The 19679-nt window shown below is 41.2% G+C and overlaps 1 protein-coding gene across 1 annotated transcript in view; it reads left to right on the forward strand.

Annotated features, from left to right (window-relative positions):
* The window catches only part of abcc8b (ATP-binding cassette, sub-family C (CFTR/MRP), member 8b), a 22637-nt gene continuing 2958 nt past the window's right edge, over positions 1 to 19679 (forward strand). The window contains 28 exon segments of the mRNA XM_081715382.1: positions 1 to 138; positions 1403 to 1562; positions 1740 to 1881; positions 2102 to 2223; positions 2573 to 2676; positions 4032 to 4244; positions 6250 to 6400; positions 6885 to 7043; positions 7148 to 7266; positions 8580 to 8708; positions 8905 to 9060; positions 9136 to 9390; positions 9781 to 9987; positions 10267 to 10418; positions 10729 to 10861; positions 11185 to 11257; positions 11572 to 11604; positions 11857 to 11941; positions 12684 to 12768; positions 12850 to 12930; positions 13184 to 13321; positions 13418 to 13538; positions 14409 to 14474; positions 15279 to 15720; positions 15892 to 15961; positions 16242 to 16399; positions 16613 to 16705; positions 16823 to 16925. Of these exon segments, the coding sequence (XP_081571508.1) occupies positions 121 to 138; positions 1403 to 1562; positions 1740 to 1881; positions 2102 to 2223; positions 2573 to 2676; positions 4032 to 4244; positions 6250 to 6400; positions 6885 to 7043; positions 7148 to 7266; positions 8580 to 8708; positions 8905 to 9060; positions 9136 to 9390; positions 9781 to 9987; positions 10267 to 10418; positions 10729 to 10861; positions 11185 to 11257; positions 11572 to 11604; positions 11857 to 11941; positions 12684 to 12768; positions 12850 to 12930; positions 13184 to 13321; positions 13418 to 13538; positions 14409 to 14474; positions 15279 to 15720; positions 15892 to 15961; positions 16242 to 16399; positions 16613 to 16705; positions 16823 to 16925 (3768 nt within the window). The 5' untranslated portion in view covers positions 1 to 120.

Here is a 19679-nt window from a genome sequence, read left to right on the forward strand (position 1 = left end):
GGCTTTCAATGGATACACGTTTAGGAATCGTGTACTGCGTCCCTGTGCGCAGAAATAACTTAAGCGGTATGTGAATATTTGCTTTGTACCGAATGAATTCTGAAATGTATTGCCAAAAATATGCGAAGATACAGACCGGTGAGTGTTTCCATTTTGTTGTTATTGTTGTTGTTGTTGTTGTTGCTGTTGTTGTTTTGGATTCATTCATCAGAACATTTATAAAAGTTTTCGTTCGTCTGATTCTAAACGTTGTAACATCTCAGTCAAAGAGAATTAAACAAATGTACGCATTTAAAATATGCTAATATGATTAGCACGAAATTCTATAATCCTAGATTTAAACTTTCCGCAGTTTCATTGTTGAACAATTCGTGGAAACATACCGTGAAGAGTAAATATAGTTCTTTTCTTCGTACAAGCGCAATGTGTGAATTTAGACCGTTGCAGAAATACTTTACCATCACAAAATACAAAAAAAAAAAAGAATGAAATGTGAATTAACAGAAATGTGAATTCCAGACGTTTATTTCTCACGTGTATGAGTGTTACGACCTTCCTGTGCGTTTGTAAAAAAATAAAAAATAAAAAAATTATAAGAACAGCATAAATTCGGCACACTTTGAATCCGAACTAAATACTTTAGCTGTTTTATATACAAAAGTATTAACATTATATGTAAAGTTATATAATTTAACCATTCACATTGTGAAGTTCATGTGAACCTGAACCGTCAGTATAATTTAATGTGAAATATGTCAGTATATTTAATATGATTGCCGTTTTTGTTGATTTGTGTTTACTGTAATGTCCGCGCAACGCAAACACGTTGGCTGGGTGCCCAAGGCGAGTGCAAAGATATACTGCACTGTATAACACAAGCTTACATCAGTTCCGTTCCAGTTTAGTTGTTGGTAGCTGGCAGTGGGCAGTGACATCACAGTATTATATCACTGAATGATATTTTTCATTCCTGTGCTGCTTCACAAGAGTGGTAGGAAGGCTGCAGGCTCATTCTCTGCTCTGCTATGTATAGTTACACATTATAGCATGCCACTTGACTTCACATTCCTCCAGAGTTGGTGTTGCACCACAAAGCATCTTCATCCCACCAATCCCTCCCAACCTCCTACTGCCTACTGTGCTGGGAAAAGATGGACTGTTCTAAGTATATAAGCATCTATAGCATCCTGGAAGTACAAGCAGTCCAGAGAGTATGGCACAAATGGCACAAGATTTTGCAGTATATTTTATGTGTGCTTTATTTTCAAGCTTTTTTATTTTGGACTACCATATGCATATATCTGCATGATCTTCTAGCAGAATAAATCTTAATTGCTCTTTACACTAAGTAAATTATTTCTCTCTCTCTCTCTCTCTCTCTCTCTCTCTCTCTCTCTCTCAGACTCCCATCTCTAACATTATCTTCTCTTTCTGTGGCACTGACAACTCATCTGCTTATAAGGTTGACAATGGGTTACTAAATGATGGCTGTTTTCTGGACGCGCTATCAGTTGTCCCACATGTCTTCCTTTTCTTCAACACCTTCACCATCCTCTTCATTGGTCAGTAAATGTTTTACCTGTAGGCACACAGAACTGTATTATATGCCTTGATGTGCACAGCTGCTGTCAAAGCTTTAAGCATTGCTGATTTGATTATCTTCTGTAACATTTGTTTGGTGGTTTAGTAGACCAGCATGGTATATCAGGTGGGTGTTGGAGTGATGTCATTCTCTGTAGGTTGGGGCGGTCAGAGCTCTAAGGCTCATATCCATCACAGCACATGGCTGCACTTCCCTGGTCATAACATGCGCTGGCTGCTCACGGCTGCCCTGCTGTTCGTGCTTGTGTGCAAGATCGCCGAGGGGATCGTCTCAGACGGGTAAGGCTTCCTGCCTACAGATACTCAGCTGCGTTAGTGTCTACACCCGACTCCCACCTACTCCGGTCTATGAAAATCAGATATAGGTTATACCATGAAACTATATTGCATTGGTGTTTGCTATGACTGCAAGTTGGATTATTATGTTATATGTTACCATGCCTGTGTTGAGACCTTGTTGCAGTGCAGTTCTTTTACACAAGCCTTCCTGTTCTTCTAGGTTTAACCAGTCCCGCCACATCCATCTCTACATGCCCGCAGGGCTGGGTATACTGGCTGCTATAACCTCCATAGTCTACTACCACAACATAGAGACCTCCAACTTTCCCAAGATATTGCTGGGTATGCATAGAAGAGATACATTTGTGTGAGAGATTAAATGGTGTTATTCAGGACACGTCTTTCTTTTCAGTTTCGATGAAAAAATGTATATTATATTGTTGGATTGAGTGGGTGTCTTAAACTTGCCATCACAAACCTGACTGTTAGGAAGATAATTTGATGATTTTCTATCACATTTTATGAAGTAACGCGTCGATAACAGTACAATCTAAAGCTGCCCCTTTTACTTCACATATCAGCAATAATGAAAAGTGTCCTGATTGCAGCTCCACTATTGAAACATGCCTCCTCCTGAGGTTTGCAGGAAATGATGCAATGTGGGCTGCATGTGTTTTCCTTTCACTCAAAGCATGCTCATCTACTGGATCTTGGCATTCATCACCAAAACCGTCAAGATGGCCAAGTACAGCGAGCACGGCATCGGCATGGGGTAGCTGCGCTTCTGCATCACAGGTCTGCTGGTGCTAGTCTATGGCCTGCTGCTGGCAGTAAAGCTCCATGTTATCCTGCGCAGGGTGAGGGCAGGCACAGTGAGCCACAGTGGGCCACATACGTGTGTTGAAAGGTGCGATGCGGGCTGCCCCATGCATGTATTAGCTGGGAACAGTTTGGTCTTCTAGTGAACTAGCAAACTAAGGCACTAATATGGAACCTTATTGATGTTTGATAACTGATAGTCCTGCTTGAAAACTGAAATAGGGAGAATTGGCATGCTCTGAAAGTTTAGAATCTTTCCTTTCTAGCCTAAATGCGGTCAATGCTTAGTAAACATTTTAACGTGCTTATGAATAGGAGCTTTGAAATTCCATTGAGGCTTATGTTGCAGGTTGCACTGGCATACAGTAGGCATTCAATTAAGCCTTTTACCTAAATTCTGATGTTGCACAACAAATTAAATAAAAGGGACACCAACCTGTGATGTCCGCCATGATGCTCCCTCTCTGATATGTAATTACATTCATGGAAAGCCCCCCCGTCTGTTTATGCGGGATTAAACAAACAGAGGCATTGGGTTAGCTGCGCTTTATCTTAGTCATATGGCACAGCTGCACAGGATGAATTATGAGCGGTTTGTCCTGTCTGACTGATGTTTCAGGCCCTGCATCTGCGCTCTCGGCCAGGGATGTGGGATAGCAGCTAAATCCCTTGCTTTCTTCCTCACTTTTTAAGCCGTTTATCTGGAGGTTAAAGCCACCAGGGTCCTGGGATTGTGCCATCCCACCACAACCCGTGTATGTTGTGAGGAAGTGCAGTGTCTCGAGCTGCAGACTCAGGAGATTTGAGCTGGGCTGTCTGAGAAATGCTGGGGCCCCTCTTTTTAACAGTGGCTCTGGAAAGAGCACGACTGGGTAATGAATGATAGATGTAATTGTAGAGCTATGAGCCAGCTTTTTGATGTCCACAAACATGTCGCTATTGATGTGCTATGCCGGTTATGCTACATTATGATTGAACCTCTGTCTAGGAGAGGCCTCTGTCCTGGAGTTGACTCTAATGAGCTGATACATGTGGGTAGGGTGGGGGAAACAGGCAGCTGCACTGTGACACCTTGTGAAGAGCATTAATATACATTCTGATGACATATCAAATAACAACTGACCAGTATCCCAGTGGTGCATGCACTAATGAGCCTGTAGTCCTGCTCTCCACACAAATATCCTCTTTAGGTGGTGTATCTAGTGCATGTGCATGTGTGCGCGTGCGTGTGTGCATGTGCGTGTGTGTATGTGTGCATGCGTAATCCTCCACTGTCCTCCATCTGTTGCTGCATGTTTCAGTGCTACATCTGCTTCCTATACCCCACCAAGGTGAAGCCACCCAAGGACCTCCAGGACCTGGGTGTATGCTTCCTCCAGCCCTTCGTCAACCTGGTGTCGAAGAGCACATACTGGTGGATGAATCCCTTCATCACCGCAGCCCACAGACACCATATCGACCTGAAGACCATCGGCAAGCTGCCCATAGCCATGAGAGCGCTCACCCACTACCAGAAGCTATGCAAGGCATTTGATGAGCTCAAGGTACTGCTGAGAGTTTATTAGGCCATGAGATGAATATTTTAAATGATCTCAACATGGGTGCTAAATTCTTTACTGGAGGGCTTAAATAGTGAGAAGACAAAGGTATATGTCAAAATATGATTTTCTAAGGGTTAAAAGGTCAAAACTCATCTCTGTTCAGTGTAGCTGTATATTTTAATAAAAGCGTGTTTAGCTTTTAATTAGAATTCCCAATATAACAAAAATCTCCTGCATAAGTTAATATGAGGAACTTTTTTCTCTTGAGAGTGATTGTGGGTTACTATGATGCCAGAGACCTGCTCCATCACTCTGCCACCTGCTGGACATTAGTGATACCTGCTGAAACATGTATTGAACTAAAGAGCAAACCTACCTTGTTTCCAAAGAGTGGGAGCTGGAGCTGCTCCAACCCTTGTACAGGTCAGAAGGGCCCATGACTGTACAAGGGTAGGGGGAGCTGCTGAAGAAGAACACCTGAGGAGAGAAAAGGAGTCAGTCAATTTGCATACTTACTGGTAAATGTATTGACGTAATGGGCATTGAACTGTACACCAGATTGACATTCAGGAATTTTACTGATTTCAAAATTATTTTATCATCCTTTTGTAAATTCACCTGCAGTATATTAATCTATTGGTCTAGCCCAGGGTGGGGCTTCCTGTGTTTAAGAGGGTGTAGAGTAGAAGCTGGAGGAGTGTTCAAGGGTGTTACTTGTTTGATGACTGACTGACCGACTGACTGACTGACAAGCATCCAAATCTGTTTTATTCTTGCATTCTTGCAAGTTTTACCCCAGACCCCAGTGCTCATTTACAGGACTGCCGATTAATGTCCGAGTAGGATTAATCTTGCTGAATGCTTTACTTTTAAAACTTTTGTTTGCACCATTTCCATCAATACAATGTGCATGTTAAACTAACCTCTTGATGCAGTGAACCCTGTACTTTGTACTTGATGCTAACCATGCATAAATCCTGAAATTCTCACGGATTATACCATCCTCCGATGGGGAATTATTACAGTTACCAGTGCAATTAGAGCAGTACTCTGAATGCATCCCAATGCCATTTATATCAGCATCCTGTCACGTTTCATTGGGACTTCCATTTCCATATGTGAGCTTTTAGTTGCTGACATTTTCACGGGCCTTTCCTCCTCCTAACAGGATATTAAACAAGAGCAGTGGTGCCTCTGAGTCACAGCTTCAAAAAGAGGGCATGGTCTGAAAAGAAGCAGGTTCTGTAAACATCTGACAAAGAGAGGTCATAACCTTACACCTCCATGTGATTGGTGGACATTTGGACTATGGCATTTCAATTTATTGGCAACTCAAAACCCCCCACAATCTATAAACAAAGGGCAACCATTTTGTGGAGTTAGTCAGTGTTTTTCCATGGCACTGATGTCTCTATGGAGATAATCACAATGAGAGTTGTAGTGCACCCAGGAGATGTGTGCACAGACTTGTGCCACATTAGGACCACATGGTCCTTCTTGCTCATTGCCAAACATGCTTGGATTTGGATTGGTCTTTGTTTTACAGATTTTTGTATGCATGTGCATGTATGTATTGTGTAAAATTACCTTTCATTCTTCATCCTTTGTTACAGATGATACAAGGTACTCTTTGTAAGACATCATTATAAGATGCATACATGAGTCTAAACTGCCTGTTTGTGGAACATTTGGACGCTTTGCATAAACATTGGAATATTTTAATACTTGACGAACATGCTGGCTGTTCAGTTTAAAATAAAATTTGAATAAACGCAAGTTATGCAAAAATACTATGAATGCTTAAACTGAATTTGCATGAATGCATATTGCATACTTATATGGGTCAATGAATAACAGTAAAGCAACATCAATTAAAACAATCACAAGCTGGAGTCTCTGGTCTAATATAACTTTTTGTACAGTTAACTTTTCTGTTTGTGTGTTTATCTGTCGTTTAGTGTGGGTGCACTTATCTTATGTGTGTGACTGTCTATGTGCTCCTGTGTAGGAAAGTGGCACGCTGCCTCCTAGTGGCTCAAAGTGGGTATGGCGTGCTCTGCAGCAGGAATTCGGCAGGCATCTGCTTCTCAGCATCACATACCGCGTAGTGCCTGATCTGCTGGACCCCTCTGCAAGACAACCATACCATCGAGCCCCCGGTACCAGCACCCCCAGTACACATGGGGACACTTTATATATGACGTGATAAAACAATCAGAGCTTGTACTGATAAAGACCTGATTAGTGCAGGTGCAGTTGCATTGGCCAAAATTACCTTAGTTTCCCACATCTCAGCATGTTTCACACTCAAAATGGATTAATTTTTTTTTACCATCAATCTACACAGAGTACTCTGATGGAGCTAAAATAGTTATGCTATTAGAATAGAATGCTTCTCCTTCAGTGAAACCCACATATGTCTAACTGATTGGATGTAATTAGGAAATGTACACACCTGCCTGTATAAGGTTTCACAGTAGCTGTTAAAGTGAGAACTGTCCATATAGTATGTCTGTTTGTTGAGACTGGTCACACACATGGGGATGGACACAAGAATATCTCTGCAGCATTAAAAGTGCCCTAGAGCACAGTAGCTTCTATCATAGAAGAGGTTGGGAACCACCAACACCAGTGTCTTCCTAGAGTATACAGATGTGAAGGGCTTTGGTCAGCCAGGTCACCAAGAACCCAACTGTCATGAGATCCAGAGTCCCTTTGTGGAGATGGAAGAACCTTACAGAATGACAACCATCAGTGCAGCACTGCAATATCAGGCCTTTGCAGTAGAGTGGCCAGCCAGATGACATTCCTCATTAAAAGCCACATTAGAGCCTGCTTAGAGTTTACTAGAAGGCAACTGCCAGAAGGCAAATCCTCTGCTCTGGTGAAATGAAGACTGCACTAAGCTCACTGGACAAAAAATGAGTCACCTGTGACTGAGACATACCTAACAGCATGTAATACCTCAATGAGCATGAATAACAGCTGTGATTCGATTTGGCATGGATTGGACAAGTTTCTGGAGGTAAGTGACCAATGTACAGCTGCTCTTGCATCAAAGAATTGTGCAGTTTGGCCAGATTTCATAGATGCCTTCACTGGCATCTTACTGGTTGTTCCAGGTAGTCTCGCAGATTTTCAGGAGGATTGAAATATGGGGATTTTGCGGGCCAGTGCAGATGTGTGAATGCTCCTTAATGTGCATCATGTCAACCAATGACATTTGCAGATCTGTGAATGTGAGAATTGTCATCTTGGAATATAGGGATAGGAATGTTGTGGTAATCGGTAAGCTGTTGAGCAAAAGGCAATACCTGGTTGTTGCACACCATACAGGTATTTATAGCCCAATCATCCTTGTGCAACACCATCTGCAGGAGCCTGAAGTTACTACCACGTTTAACATTTAAGGTGACAAATGTTTTGCCCAGGGAGCGTGTTTGGCCACAGTTCCCAGCAATGTGCAAGCAGGAAATCAGACACTGCGCATCACCTTATTAATACCATCCCTGCAGTCAAACCCAGCAGCAACATGCTGTGAGGATGTTTTTCTGTGACAGGGACTGGGAAACTAGTCAGGATTAAGGGAAAGATGGACACAGAAAAACATAAAGCAATCACTGGTGAAAATCTCATAAAGTGCCAAAAATCTGAGGCTAGGGAGAAGGTTTACTTTACAAGACAACGACCTGAATCATACCATGAAGTATACACAAGAGTGGCTTTGGAAAAACTCTGGAAGTGGCGCAGCCAGAGTCTGGACCTGAACCTAGTAGAGCATCTCTGTAGAAACCTGAAAACTACTGCTCCCCATCTAACTTGGCTGAGCTTACATGCTGCTCCAGCAAATAATAGGAGGAACAACTAATAGGAAGGTTTGGCAAACTTGTAGTACAAACTATGTAGTATAAGAAGACTTATATTCTTGCCTGCACAGATGCTTTAACCAGGTATTAAAGGTCTGAACATATATGTAAATGGAATATTTCAGTTTTTAGTTTTTAATACAGTTACAAAACATGTCATTGTGGGGTATTGTGCATAGATTGATAGTCTAAAACATACTAAATGTGGAAAACCTATGATTATATTTAGCAGAAACGTATCTCTTCACCAACTTTGATGAAACAATAATTATTTAGCTTAGAATACAAGCACAGAATTTTATTATATTTATTAATCATTAGAAGCAATGTAAATAGCTTATATTCATGCCATTATCAACAAGCATTATTGCTGCAATAGAATTGCATCCAGGGCCTTGTAGATTCAGCTCTATGTGCATACCGTTACATTCTGTAGGTCAAGCTGCTTGGGGTCCACTTCATTTCCTTTCAGGCATTCATAGCAAATGCCTATGTACTGGCTGTCCTGCTTTTCCTGGCTCTACTTCTCCAGCGGACTTTCCTGCAGGCCTCCTACTATGTTGCCATGGAAACCCGCATTAAACTCAGAGGAGCTATACAGGTTTTAATATCATATATTCAGAGAGTACTGATATTTTTTTCCAATTAAAAAAAGACAGTAATCCACTGGTAAAATTAATTATACATATTTCAGAGTAGAGTCTAGATTCAGAATATATCCAGTAATATAAAATAAAAATTTTAAGTTAGAATAATTTTTTTCCTAGTAATCTGTGTAATGTGTCTAATCTTTTCAGTGTAAGATCTATAATAAGATTATGCACCTGTGCACATCCAACATGTCTATGGGAGACTTGACCGTCGCTCAGATCTGTAACATAGTCACCAGAGATACTGACCAGCACATGTGGTTCTTCTTCCTGTGTCCCAACCTGTGGGCCATGCCAGTACAGGTGAGTTTACCAGTATGCATTCACTGAATGGGGCCCTTCAAGAATGTTGACTCATCCTGTTGTCCTTTTTCTCAGATCACCATTGGTGTGATTCTGCTGTACTACTTGTTGGGGATCAGCGCTCTGATCGGGGCACTAGTCATCAAAGTTCTGGCCCCCATGCAGTACCTAGTGGCCACACAGCTCTCTTGGGCACAGAAAAGCACACTGATGAGAACCCCACCTATGTTTGGACCGAGAAGAAATATTCAAATACTCAACACCATCAACAAAAGACAAAAAATACATCAACAAAAGACAAACCTTTTATTTGCTCATCACTCATTTTACTAGAAAAACCTACTTTGACACTGGTATTAGCACTGTTATGAGCGTATACACCATGACTGTCACTGCTGGGTGGAGAGTGAATGTGCAACCCCAAAATATCCAAGCAACATCTGTGGTCGGAAATTGATGAGTTGGGGGCATGGAATTGTACTGGAATGGATGCAATATAGTTTCTAACTGTATGCCTTCAAGTGTACAGTTACCTAATAACCTACTTATTAAATGTTTCTGATAAAATGGGTGATACATGTAGATTTACACTTGCTAGGTGTATACTTTTCTGAGATTACTGAAACCAGCATTGGCTGCACTTATCATTTTGAGTTACAGTAACAAGCGAAAAATGTAGTTGTCTAAATCTGTGTGTGTGTGTGCTTGCATGCCTTGCAGGAGTACTCTAGCAAGCGCGTGAAGAAGACTAATGAATTGTTGAGAGGCATTAAGTTACTAAAGCTGTATGCCTGGGAGCACATCTTCCGCTCCAGTGTGGAGGAGGCGCGCAGGAAGGAGCTGAGCAACCTCCACTCCTTCGCCCTCTACACCTCCCTTTCCAGTGAGATGTCTTTCAACACGCTTGGATCTGAAACACAGATACATGTCCGCTTCTAATCACAAACACAACGCAACTCACTTCTTGCTCTTGCAAAAAAAAAAAAAAAAAGATTTCTCGATGCTTGAACATGTCTTCTTGCCCTTGCGGACTTCATGAATGCGGCCATCCCCATCACTGCTGTGCTTACCGTGAGTGCGGTGTTCTCTCCTCTGAACCCTGCTGGCCTCGCACCTCCACACCGTACATAAACAATCTGCCTGTTGTCTTGTGTCTGTATACGTGTATGTCTTGTAAGCGCTTTGCACTGCGCCGTGTCTCCGCAGACGTTTGTGGTGCACGTGCATGTACACAGCTCCGCCAACGCCGAGCTGTCCCCTGCCGTGGCCTTTTCCTCCCTCTCGCTCTTCCATATCCTGGTCACACCCCTCTTTCAGCTTTCCAGTGTGCTGCACTCGACTGTTAAAGCCCTTGTAAGGTGACTGTGGAGAGTCTCTGGGCACAGAAGCACCGATCATGGGTCCTCTGTGTGCTGTTATATAACAGGGTGGTATTAAAAAGCCCAGTTAGGAACAGCTGCCAGGGCAGAGCCATTTTTGATGAATCCAAACAACAGAGGTGCTAAGATTTGTTTTAGTAGTGCTGTTTTTCATACTTTACTTTCTTCAATAATTTTAATGTTTAACTTATATAATTGTAAAATTTGAGAATTTAGCAAGTGCGTTAAGTAAATGTATTTTTTCAGGTATTGCAGATGGTGTAGCATTTTTGAGATTCTTCTTTTTCAGTGCACAGAAATTTTTCACCAGTGATGAAATTAAAATCAATCAAGAGCCAAAAACACCACCCCCAGTCAAACCAAGCAACAATGGCAACATCGAGTCAGTTGTGAGTATAGATGATAACGTCTTCATGTTCCATGTGAGACACGTTTACTATGGATCAGTGCTAAACTGGGCTGTGTCTATGGAGTGGTAGTCTGGATGTTAGTACTAAGAGGACTGACTGCCTGTGCACTACCAGTACATGCTGCAGCTCAAGGCTACCAGTCTGGTCAAGCGTAAGGGAAAAAACCAAGCAGGACAAGAACAGTAACTTAGCTCAGCAAGATCAGGAACTGACCTGCTCTGGTGCCAATGATGAGGAGAATCAAGGTCAGATTTTAGTTATTGTCAACTCTGAGTTAAAAGCTGGTGCACCACTGTCAATACATGTTACATGTTTGTGATGTTCATGTGCTTTAGATCGTAAATGGCTATTTCACCTGGGCTCAAGGATGCCCCGCACTGACCAACATTGACATAAGAGTTGCTTTTAGTAAGTCATGTATCATTTTATTAAATTGCTGTGACAGATTTGCTCTTTGATTTGTCATTGTGGGGTGTTGACAATGATTGTAGGTCAGGTAGGATGTGGCAAGTCGTCCCTGTTACTGGCTGATCTAAGAGAGATGCATAAGATCTCAGGAAGTGTCACATGGAACAGGTAACAGACAAGTCTCCTGATAATGAGGGTTTTATTCCTTAATCTGGTGGGGTTTTTTTTTTTTGTTTGCTTGCTTTGTTTTTTTTTTGTTTGTTTGTTTGTGTTTTGTGTTTGAGCTATGTAAGGTGTATATATTTACCTCACAGATTACCAGATCCAGATGATGAACCATATGACAGGTACAGTTTGCTTTTTGTGAATTAAAGGAAACAAAAACTACTTTTTGTAGATTAAGAACAGCAAAAACTATTTGAAAGTGCATTAAAGTGTTCAATTTACTCTTCCTTTTTCATAGACTAATTGTTAATCATGTAACAAAGCCAAAACCAATTGAGTATGTAATACACTTTGCACAATGTGAGAAAATTATTCATTGGATTGAAATGTTTCAGTGTGTTCATATCTGAATTTCTGATAAGCAGGATGATAAGAGGCTTACGTTTCTCAGAGGCCCTGGCTCCACAATGCCTCAATTGAGGAAAACATTTTGTTCAACACGGCCCCCAACCTGAGAAGGTACTGCTGTTTAATCCTCAGAAAGCGCAGAGGCTGTCAGCCTTTGTGTAGTTGTTCTCTTCTTGGTTAGTCACAGTCACTGCACACTTGGCTTTGCTGAAGCAGTCACACCACTGCACAAACACAGTGCCTCATTCTGAAGGCCACACTGGTAAAGGCAAAGGAAAAAATTAAACCAAGTTCTCTCCCTTTTTGTCAAGCTCTCCTGACCCTTTCTAATTGCCATTTTTCATGAAGCTGCGAGGGAGATGATGGTGGGTCTGTTTCATGCAGCCCCAGATATATTATGTAAGAGCAGTTGGATTGGCCGTGATGCAGAGTGCCCGAGAATCCCTCCACCAGCAGGAAGACCCTTTGTATGTCCTTTGTGACGTTTGGCTCCTTAACCGACCCACATGGCCAGCTAAAGCATAGCATTAAGAAGGGCCAAGGCCCGCTAGAGTGAAGAGCCACTCTTATATGATGGCCCTTAAAAAAAATAATAAATGCAGAGCCATCAACCTCCTTGGAGGAGTGGAGATGTAGCCTTGATGTAGAGCAATATGTATTATCTACAGATGAAACAAAAGTTTTTTTAATAGCTTGCATTTGCGAGTGACTGGACAGGTCACCGTTGTTTGACAAGGGTTAGTTCACTGACAGCAGGTTTGCTTGGATAATTCTCCTGGTAAATAGTTATGATGCATCTGGGTAAAAGATATCATTCCTATATGACTTCTCCATCTCCTGTATGTGTTTTCAGATATAAAGATGTGATTGAAGCATGCCAGCTACAGCCTGATATTGACATACTTCTCCAAGGAGACCGAACTGTGGTTGGAGAGAGGGTGGGCCTGTTTACACAAGATTAAGAGGATATATGTGTGTTCTCACACTTCTCTTATAGTGTCTCTCTCCCGCTCCAACAGGGTATTATTCTGTCTGGGGGTCAGCGGCAACGAATTAGTATAGCCAGAGCCCTCTATCAGAAAACTGAAGTTGTGTTCCTGGTGAGTTCAGCAGTAGACTACTGGCTTTGCTTTTGCATGTTTATTAATAGCCAACTGTACTACATCAGCAAAGGTCTATGACTTGAAGAGCGGTGCTTATGGGCTGTATTGTCAAGCACCCTGACCTAGAGGGCTTCCTCCAGGACATCTTATGTTGTCCTCAAGGTCGGATTAGAGCTGTTGAATTTTAAACAGGCACAACCCATGCCACCATATAGGAACAGATAAACTCACTTCTATAACTCACCTGTAGGACGACCCGTTCTCAGCCCTGGACATCCACCTGAGCAACTATCTGATGAAGGAGGGCATTCTGAAGCACCTCAGGCAGGAAAGGAGGACTGTGGTGCTGGTGACCAAAAAATTGCAGTATTTACCACACGCTGACTGGGTGAGGCTAGAATGCCCATTAAACACACAAAGCAATGTTGTCTGGGTCTCAAAGTTACACTGTGATTCTATTGTATGTTCTCCTAAAATCCCCCAGATCATAGCCATGAAAGACGGTACAGTGCAGACCCAGGGCACCTTAAAGGACATCCAGTGTGCAGAGCCTGAACTATTCAACCACTGGAAGACACTGATGAACAGACAAAACAAGGTTACTGGTACTAAATAGCACCTTAAATACACTGGACAAACAGTTTGAGTCTAAAAAGAACACCTCAGTTTACCATATATCTTAATGCCTGGATACAGCAAGCCATGATTACTATGGCTCATGACTCCACAACTGGTTTTGAGAGTCATCTCACTGGAATATCATGCCTTAAAATGATTTCAAGACAGGATAATCTTAAAGAAGTTTGTGTTTAGCGTGACATTTCTGCTAATACACAAAGCATTCTGTTCATCTTTGTACTGGCAGATATATCTTTCTAAACTGGATTTGGGTAAACTAGATTCTGGAGGAAGATTTTCCACACTGGTTGCAATATGATACTGATACAGGTTTTGAAAATACCCTGTTGAACTAAGGAGGAAGAGTTTCAGGAAGACACTGATATCTTCAACAGACACCCTTGACACAGAAGATGAAGATGAAGATAAAACTTCAGTCCCTGCAAGTCAGAGGGGATCTGATCGCTCTCTCGCCAATAAAGAGAGATGAGTGCCTAGAAGCAGAAGGAGTAGTAATACCTGGTTTTAAATGCTGCCAAAATAACACATCAACTTAGCTGAATTATGAGTCCTAAGAGCCTAAATGACTTGAAATGAACTTTAGCAAACGCTAAAGAATTTCAGGATTTTGTGTACTGTGCAAATATAACCAATTTTACCTAAAATATCCCTAAACAAACATGTATGTGAGTTCAATCCATAAATGCTTGCCTGTTTAGTACTGTACCAGAGGAGTGATGAATGCCATAGGCTGTATTCTTTCCTGTTTTAGCACCTTTTGACTTGTGCTGTGTGTGTATGTGTATGTGTGTTTTTATAACTGCACTCTGATCCATGTCTGTTCTCTTAATCCATAGTGGCTTCCTCTGTGCGGGCTTGTGGAATATCAACAGCCTCTCATGTTACTGTATTGGGCTTTAAAGGTCTGGTTTGAATGGCATGCTTTTCTACATTTTTAACAGAATGAATTCTGTCTAGAAAAAAAACAACAACTAAAAAAGCACATCTTCTTCCTGTTATTTTATTTTTAGTATGGTTCAGCTGTGTTTATCACAAACAGCTGTAAGAGGCACAGACTTTGTTTTGGTGCGCAAATCTGCTGTTAATAATTACCGAAAAAAACAGCAAATATGTATGCATTATTAATTTCATATGAGGCAAAGGCTACCACTAGTAGCCTGGTAATTACGATTTCTTTTTAATTTGGTGACTCTTTGATGCAAAAATATTTAATTTGATCTGCAGACAAGCGCAAAAAGAAAGAGATAACTATAGCCCATGTAAGAGATCGCCACAGCTGAGGATGGCAGATTGTACATGTCTGTCAAAAACTAGTTTGTTTTGTCTGTTTATGTAAAAGCTGTCAAGAACTACAGATGATGTATTGAGTTCTTGAAGGGTTGCTCCATTTCGTAGGGAAAACTTTCAACTACTACCCCATTTAATTCAGTTCCAAGGGACAAGGGGATGCTAAAAGACAAGCGGTAAGGGGTAAAAATAAGATACGGGAGTGGGCCTTAGTCCATCAGCAAAAAGCTTTTTCAAAATGGTTCAAAATCCTTCATAGTCAATGATGCTTTATTAATCAAACCTGTGAGAAGTTTTCAAATTCACCATGCTTTCGGTCCTGTCACCCCTTCGAAATCTATACCCGAACCAAACCCCACATGCACCTTGTTAACCAGGTGTGGGGTGACATCCACCTCACCATGGCGCCCATCCTACAGACAGCTCCACAAGCACAGATGAGGAGAGTCTGGCGACCGTGCTACAGCGGAGGGCCTCCATCCTGTGGAGCATGCTGGAAACGTACCTGCGGGCAGCTGGCCTTGTGCTGTTGCCCCTGCTCCTATCCTTGCAGTTCGCCAAACACTCGCTCATGCTGGCCATAGACTTCTGGCTCGCCCACTGGACCTCTTGGACCATCGGCGCACACACTGCACGATCTTTCTCTTGACCAGGAGTATACGTTCTGTCTTCTTCCATACCTGGGGGTCTTTTGTATGCTGTGCTGTCTGGGCATAGTGCTGTGGGGGTCTTTTGTATGCTGTGCTGTCTGGGCATAGTGCTGTGTCTTGTCACCTTTCTGCTGGTGGAGTGGACAGAGCACCGGGCAGCCAAGGAGCTGCACAGCAGTCTACTCCGCATCATCGTCCTCGCCCCTATGAGGTGTGTGTTTAAATTGGGCTGCCCCTCCCACTAGTCTGACCTTCTGTCCTCTTTCGGTCAATGTCTTTTTGTCTGAGTACATTTAGTTTCATTTTTTGTTTAAACTGGAGTACAACAAAAAGTGATTTGTAGCACTTTTGGGAATATTTACTATTCTTACATTTTTTGCAGGTTGTTTGATACAACTCCACTCTGCAGTATTCTTAACCGATTCTCTGCTGACACAAACACTGTGGATCAGGTAATTAGAATCAACTATACCCTCATGTAAAACTTTGCTTGACTGCTTCAATTGAGCACAATCTAATGTAAATTGAATCCATATAACATTTGTCAAGAAACAGTGCGGGATGAGTTGACATTTGTATCACCATCTGGATTTTGTTCTTTATCACTGTTACCCTTGTCTTAGCCATTGGGGTGAGAGGGGTGCTTGGAGCGCAATAAAACATGTTTCCCTATTAATTTTTGGGACAATGTTTTGAAAAGCCAGAATAAGTGATGTAATCTTGCATTCCCAGCACATCCCAGTCACTGTGGAGTGTTTCAGTCGCTCCAATCTGCTATGTTTGTCCATGGTGGCCATCATCTCTTATGTTACACCAGTCTTCCTCGTTGCCCTTCTGCCATTGGCCATCACATGCTACTTCATTCAAAAGTACTTCCGTATGGCATCCCGGTGGGTGTCCAGACAATCAAAACTATATTCAATGTTCCATGGAAATGTCAGCTTATAATATAAGATGTTTAAATGATATATTATTGACATATGATAGTTGCATTATCAATATTCACATTTAGTAGATGGTAATCAAAGTGTGTGTGAGTGTGTGTGTGTGTGTGTGTGTGTGTGTGTGTGTGTGTGTGTGTGTGTGTGTGTGTGTGTGTGTAGGGACCTCCAGCAGCTAGAGAACACCATCCAGATTCCCCTCCTCTCCCACTACACTGAGACCATAGAGGGCCTCTCCACCATCCGAGCCTTTAGGTACAACACAGACAAACTTACAGGCCAAGAAGAACAGCAATGCTATCATTCTGTATTATGTGTTGTATATTTTCTTATCTGGCAGCCATATACTTGGTCCATATACTTTGGTTGCAGACATGAACAAAGATTTAAGAAGAAACTTCTAGACTATGCAGACGCCAGTAACATCACCTCCCTCTTTCTTACAGCAGCCAATCGTTGGCTTGAAGTTCGTATGGTAAAATAAAATACGGAAAATTTGTTTCTGAGACTACTGTTGCATGACTGCTTGTCAGATCCCCTTTCCTATATAGAAGACCTGAACCATTATATAATGATATTCAAAATTGTAGTGAAGTACACAATTTCTAAGATAGATCTGAAACTGGAGGGTACCATTTCCAGTTTAGTCATTCAATTAGCTAAATGTACCTGGACTAAGACCAGACTTACCAGTCATATTACCTTTATTCAAAGATATTTGAGACATCATTCCAGAGTTGTTTCAACTCAAAATTAATTCCAACAAAAATAAGCACTACGACAGGTCAGTGCTATCTACTCTCTTTAAATACAGAAGGAAAATTACGAGACAAACAATTCTGTACTATACGTAAAGAATCAAAAGAACTCAAATTTGTACATACAAATGCTTACTTTAAATGAATGTCCATTACAGACATTCTGGCATTCAATACATGTTCATTTTAAAATAGCCAGGACCCTCTATACACACACACACACACTAACACAATGACTAATGGAAACCTTGACTTATCTAAATACATCTCATCCAACACTTCTGGACACCTCCAGGAAATCTGGAGCAGTAGATGTAACATTGTGACCCACTATGAGCTGGATTCCTGAGCTGTATACAGGGGACCTGGGTAAAAGTGAGAGCCACCAGCAGGGGCAAGGACCCCACTGCTAGAGATGCTAAAGGGCTTGATAAACTAATACAAAAATAAAAACTGCTCAAAAAGGATTTTCCAACCAAGGAAGTAATGCATCAACTCAGTGCTGTAGAGAAGAGAGCAAAAAAGACCTCATCAAGAGGACCCAATAGACAAGCCTTGAAGTCCCCACCTGGATTACCAGCTTTGTCTTTCACCAGAGCGCATGTAAGATGCTCTTAAGTAGGCTGGATGACTGGTGCATCTGATTGCCTCTAAAGTGTTTCTATGCCTCCCTCTGGTGGCCAAAGATGGCCTAGCCCCAGAGCTAGCCTATTGCACTAGGTTTTTGTTTGTTTTTTATATCTGCAAAAGAGAAATTAGTATCATAAATATCAACAAACCTACTAAAAAACCTAATCTACCAAATGAAGAATATTATAATATATATCAGCCAGCTGATATGGGTGGAGCTGTTGTCATTTGGAGGAAGGACATTTACAAGAGGAAAGCAATCACGCAGATTTCTGATTTTTATAGGCTGTTTTATAGGCAGAATAGTTCTGACATCACTCCACAGTTATAGTCTTCCACTGAGTCCACTATTAAACATGCTATTTCAACAGGACACCTTCCTGATTCCTCATGGCGTCTTATTGTAGATAAATACTGTAGCCATTTATATCTAACTCCCTCAATTTCATAAGAAAACAATATTGGTCATCCTATTGTATCTTCTTGTTCCTTTCCAACATGCATTATTTACCCATTTCTGAATAACATTTTTCAACCAATTGTTCTTACCTACATATGTTAAAGACCAACCGGTACCTGCCAACTCCTTGGTTTTTTTTCGGTGGGCATTAAAAGTTTATACATGGTCAACCCTAATGAAGATGAAAATGAGGATGAAAGCTTTACAGCATTTTCATGATGCAAGACCTAAGAAGAACACTCCCATGGGTAATCTGACCTTCAGAACTTATGTTAATGAAACTGCTTCACCCTTGACTCCAAGAATTATTCACAAATAAGAGGAGTTAATATTGCTATTAAAATTGGACAATCCTATGCAAACCTCATTGTTGGATTTGTTGAGAAACAATTTTGAACAAACACTGAACATGTACCCTGAGTATTTCTGAGATACCTTGCTGACATTTCTGCTACATGAACATTTAAAGAGCTCCAAATGTTTATTTCTATTTATTTTCTGGTTTAATTAGCACCATATGTTACAAACCTACACATTACAAGACTTGCAAGAACTCTGTGCCTTACTCACAGCTACTAAAGCATACATACATTTGCAGTGAGAATAAAGACTTCCTCCAGAAATGTATGGATTAATAGTGTGGGTTTCCTAAGGATGCCATAGGTGGTGCCTTTGCTCATATTGGACCTCTTTAGAAAGTGGACACTCTGACCTATAAACAATCTACAGTTCTAATTCCTTTGGTTCTCATTTATCATCCTACAAGTGAAACAGTAGCTAATATGTTGACTCCAGGATGATGCAGATATTGCACCTTTTTAAAGACCAAATACATGCTCATCAAGAGGGAGATAAATGGTTGTTAACTGTGGTACTGTAGCCTGCAATCATGCTAGATGTGCTACGTATACATTTATTAAGACAGCCACTAAAATAACTAGCATGAAATGCATTCTTCCTCATGCATTAGTCATTTTAAAACTAATAAACACTGTCAGTTGTTGCTATGGCATCAATGATGTTAGGAAACTGAAAAAGGAAGAACTTGTATACACTTTTGGAACTTTAGAACCCCATGAAGTGAATGTTATGACTTAAATATCTATTTTTTCATGTATAAACTGGCACCTCTTGCTACTCAGAAGCACCTTTCTTGTACAGCCAATCTCTGTTGGATCTCTGCTGGAAATGTTCAGTTTCTCTGGAGTGTTTGTGTAGTTTACTGCAATTTTACCTTTGTCATCTTTATGCTTTTAGATCTTTTTATGACTTTGCCATAGCAGTATGATTGGATCTTTAAATTTAAGTTAAATTATGGCATTAAATACACAAGAATGCCTTTAGGAGACAATATAGAGGTGTTATTAAATTCCATATTTTT

Source organism: Electrophorus electricus, chromosome 6 (assembly GCF_041902795.1).
Source record: "Electrophorus electricus isolate QZ-2024a chromosome 6, ASM4190279v1, whole genome shotgun sequence".
NCBI classification, from domain to species: Eukaryota; Metazoa; Chordata; class Actinopteri; order Gymnotiformes; family Gymnotidae; genus Electrophorus; species Electrophorus electricus.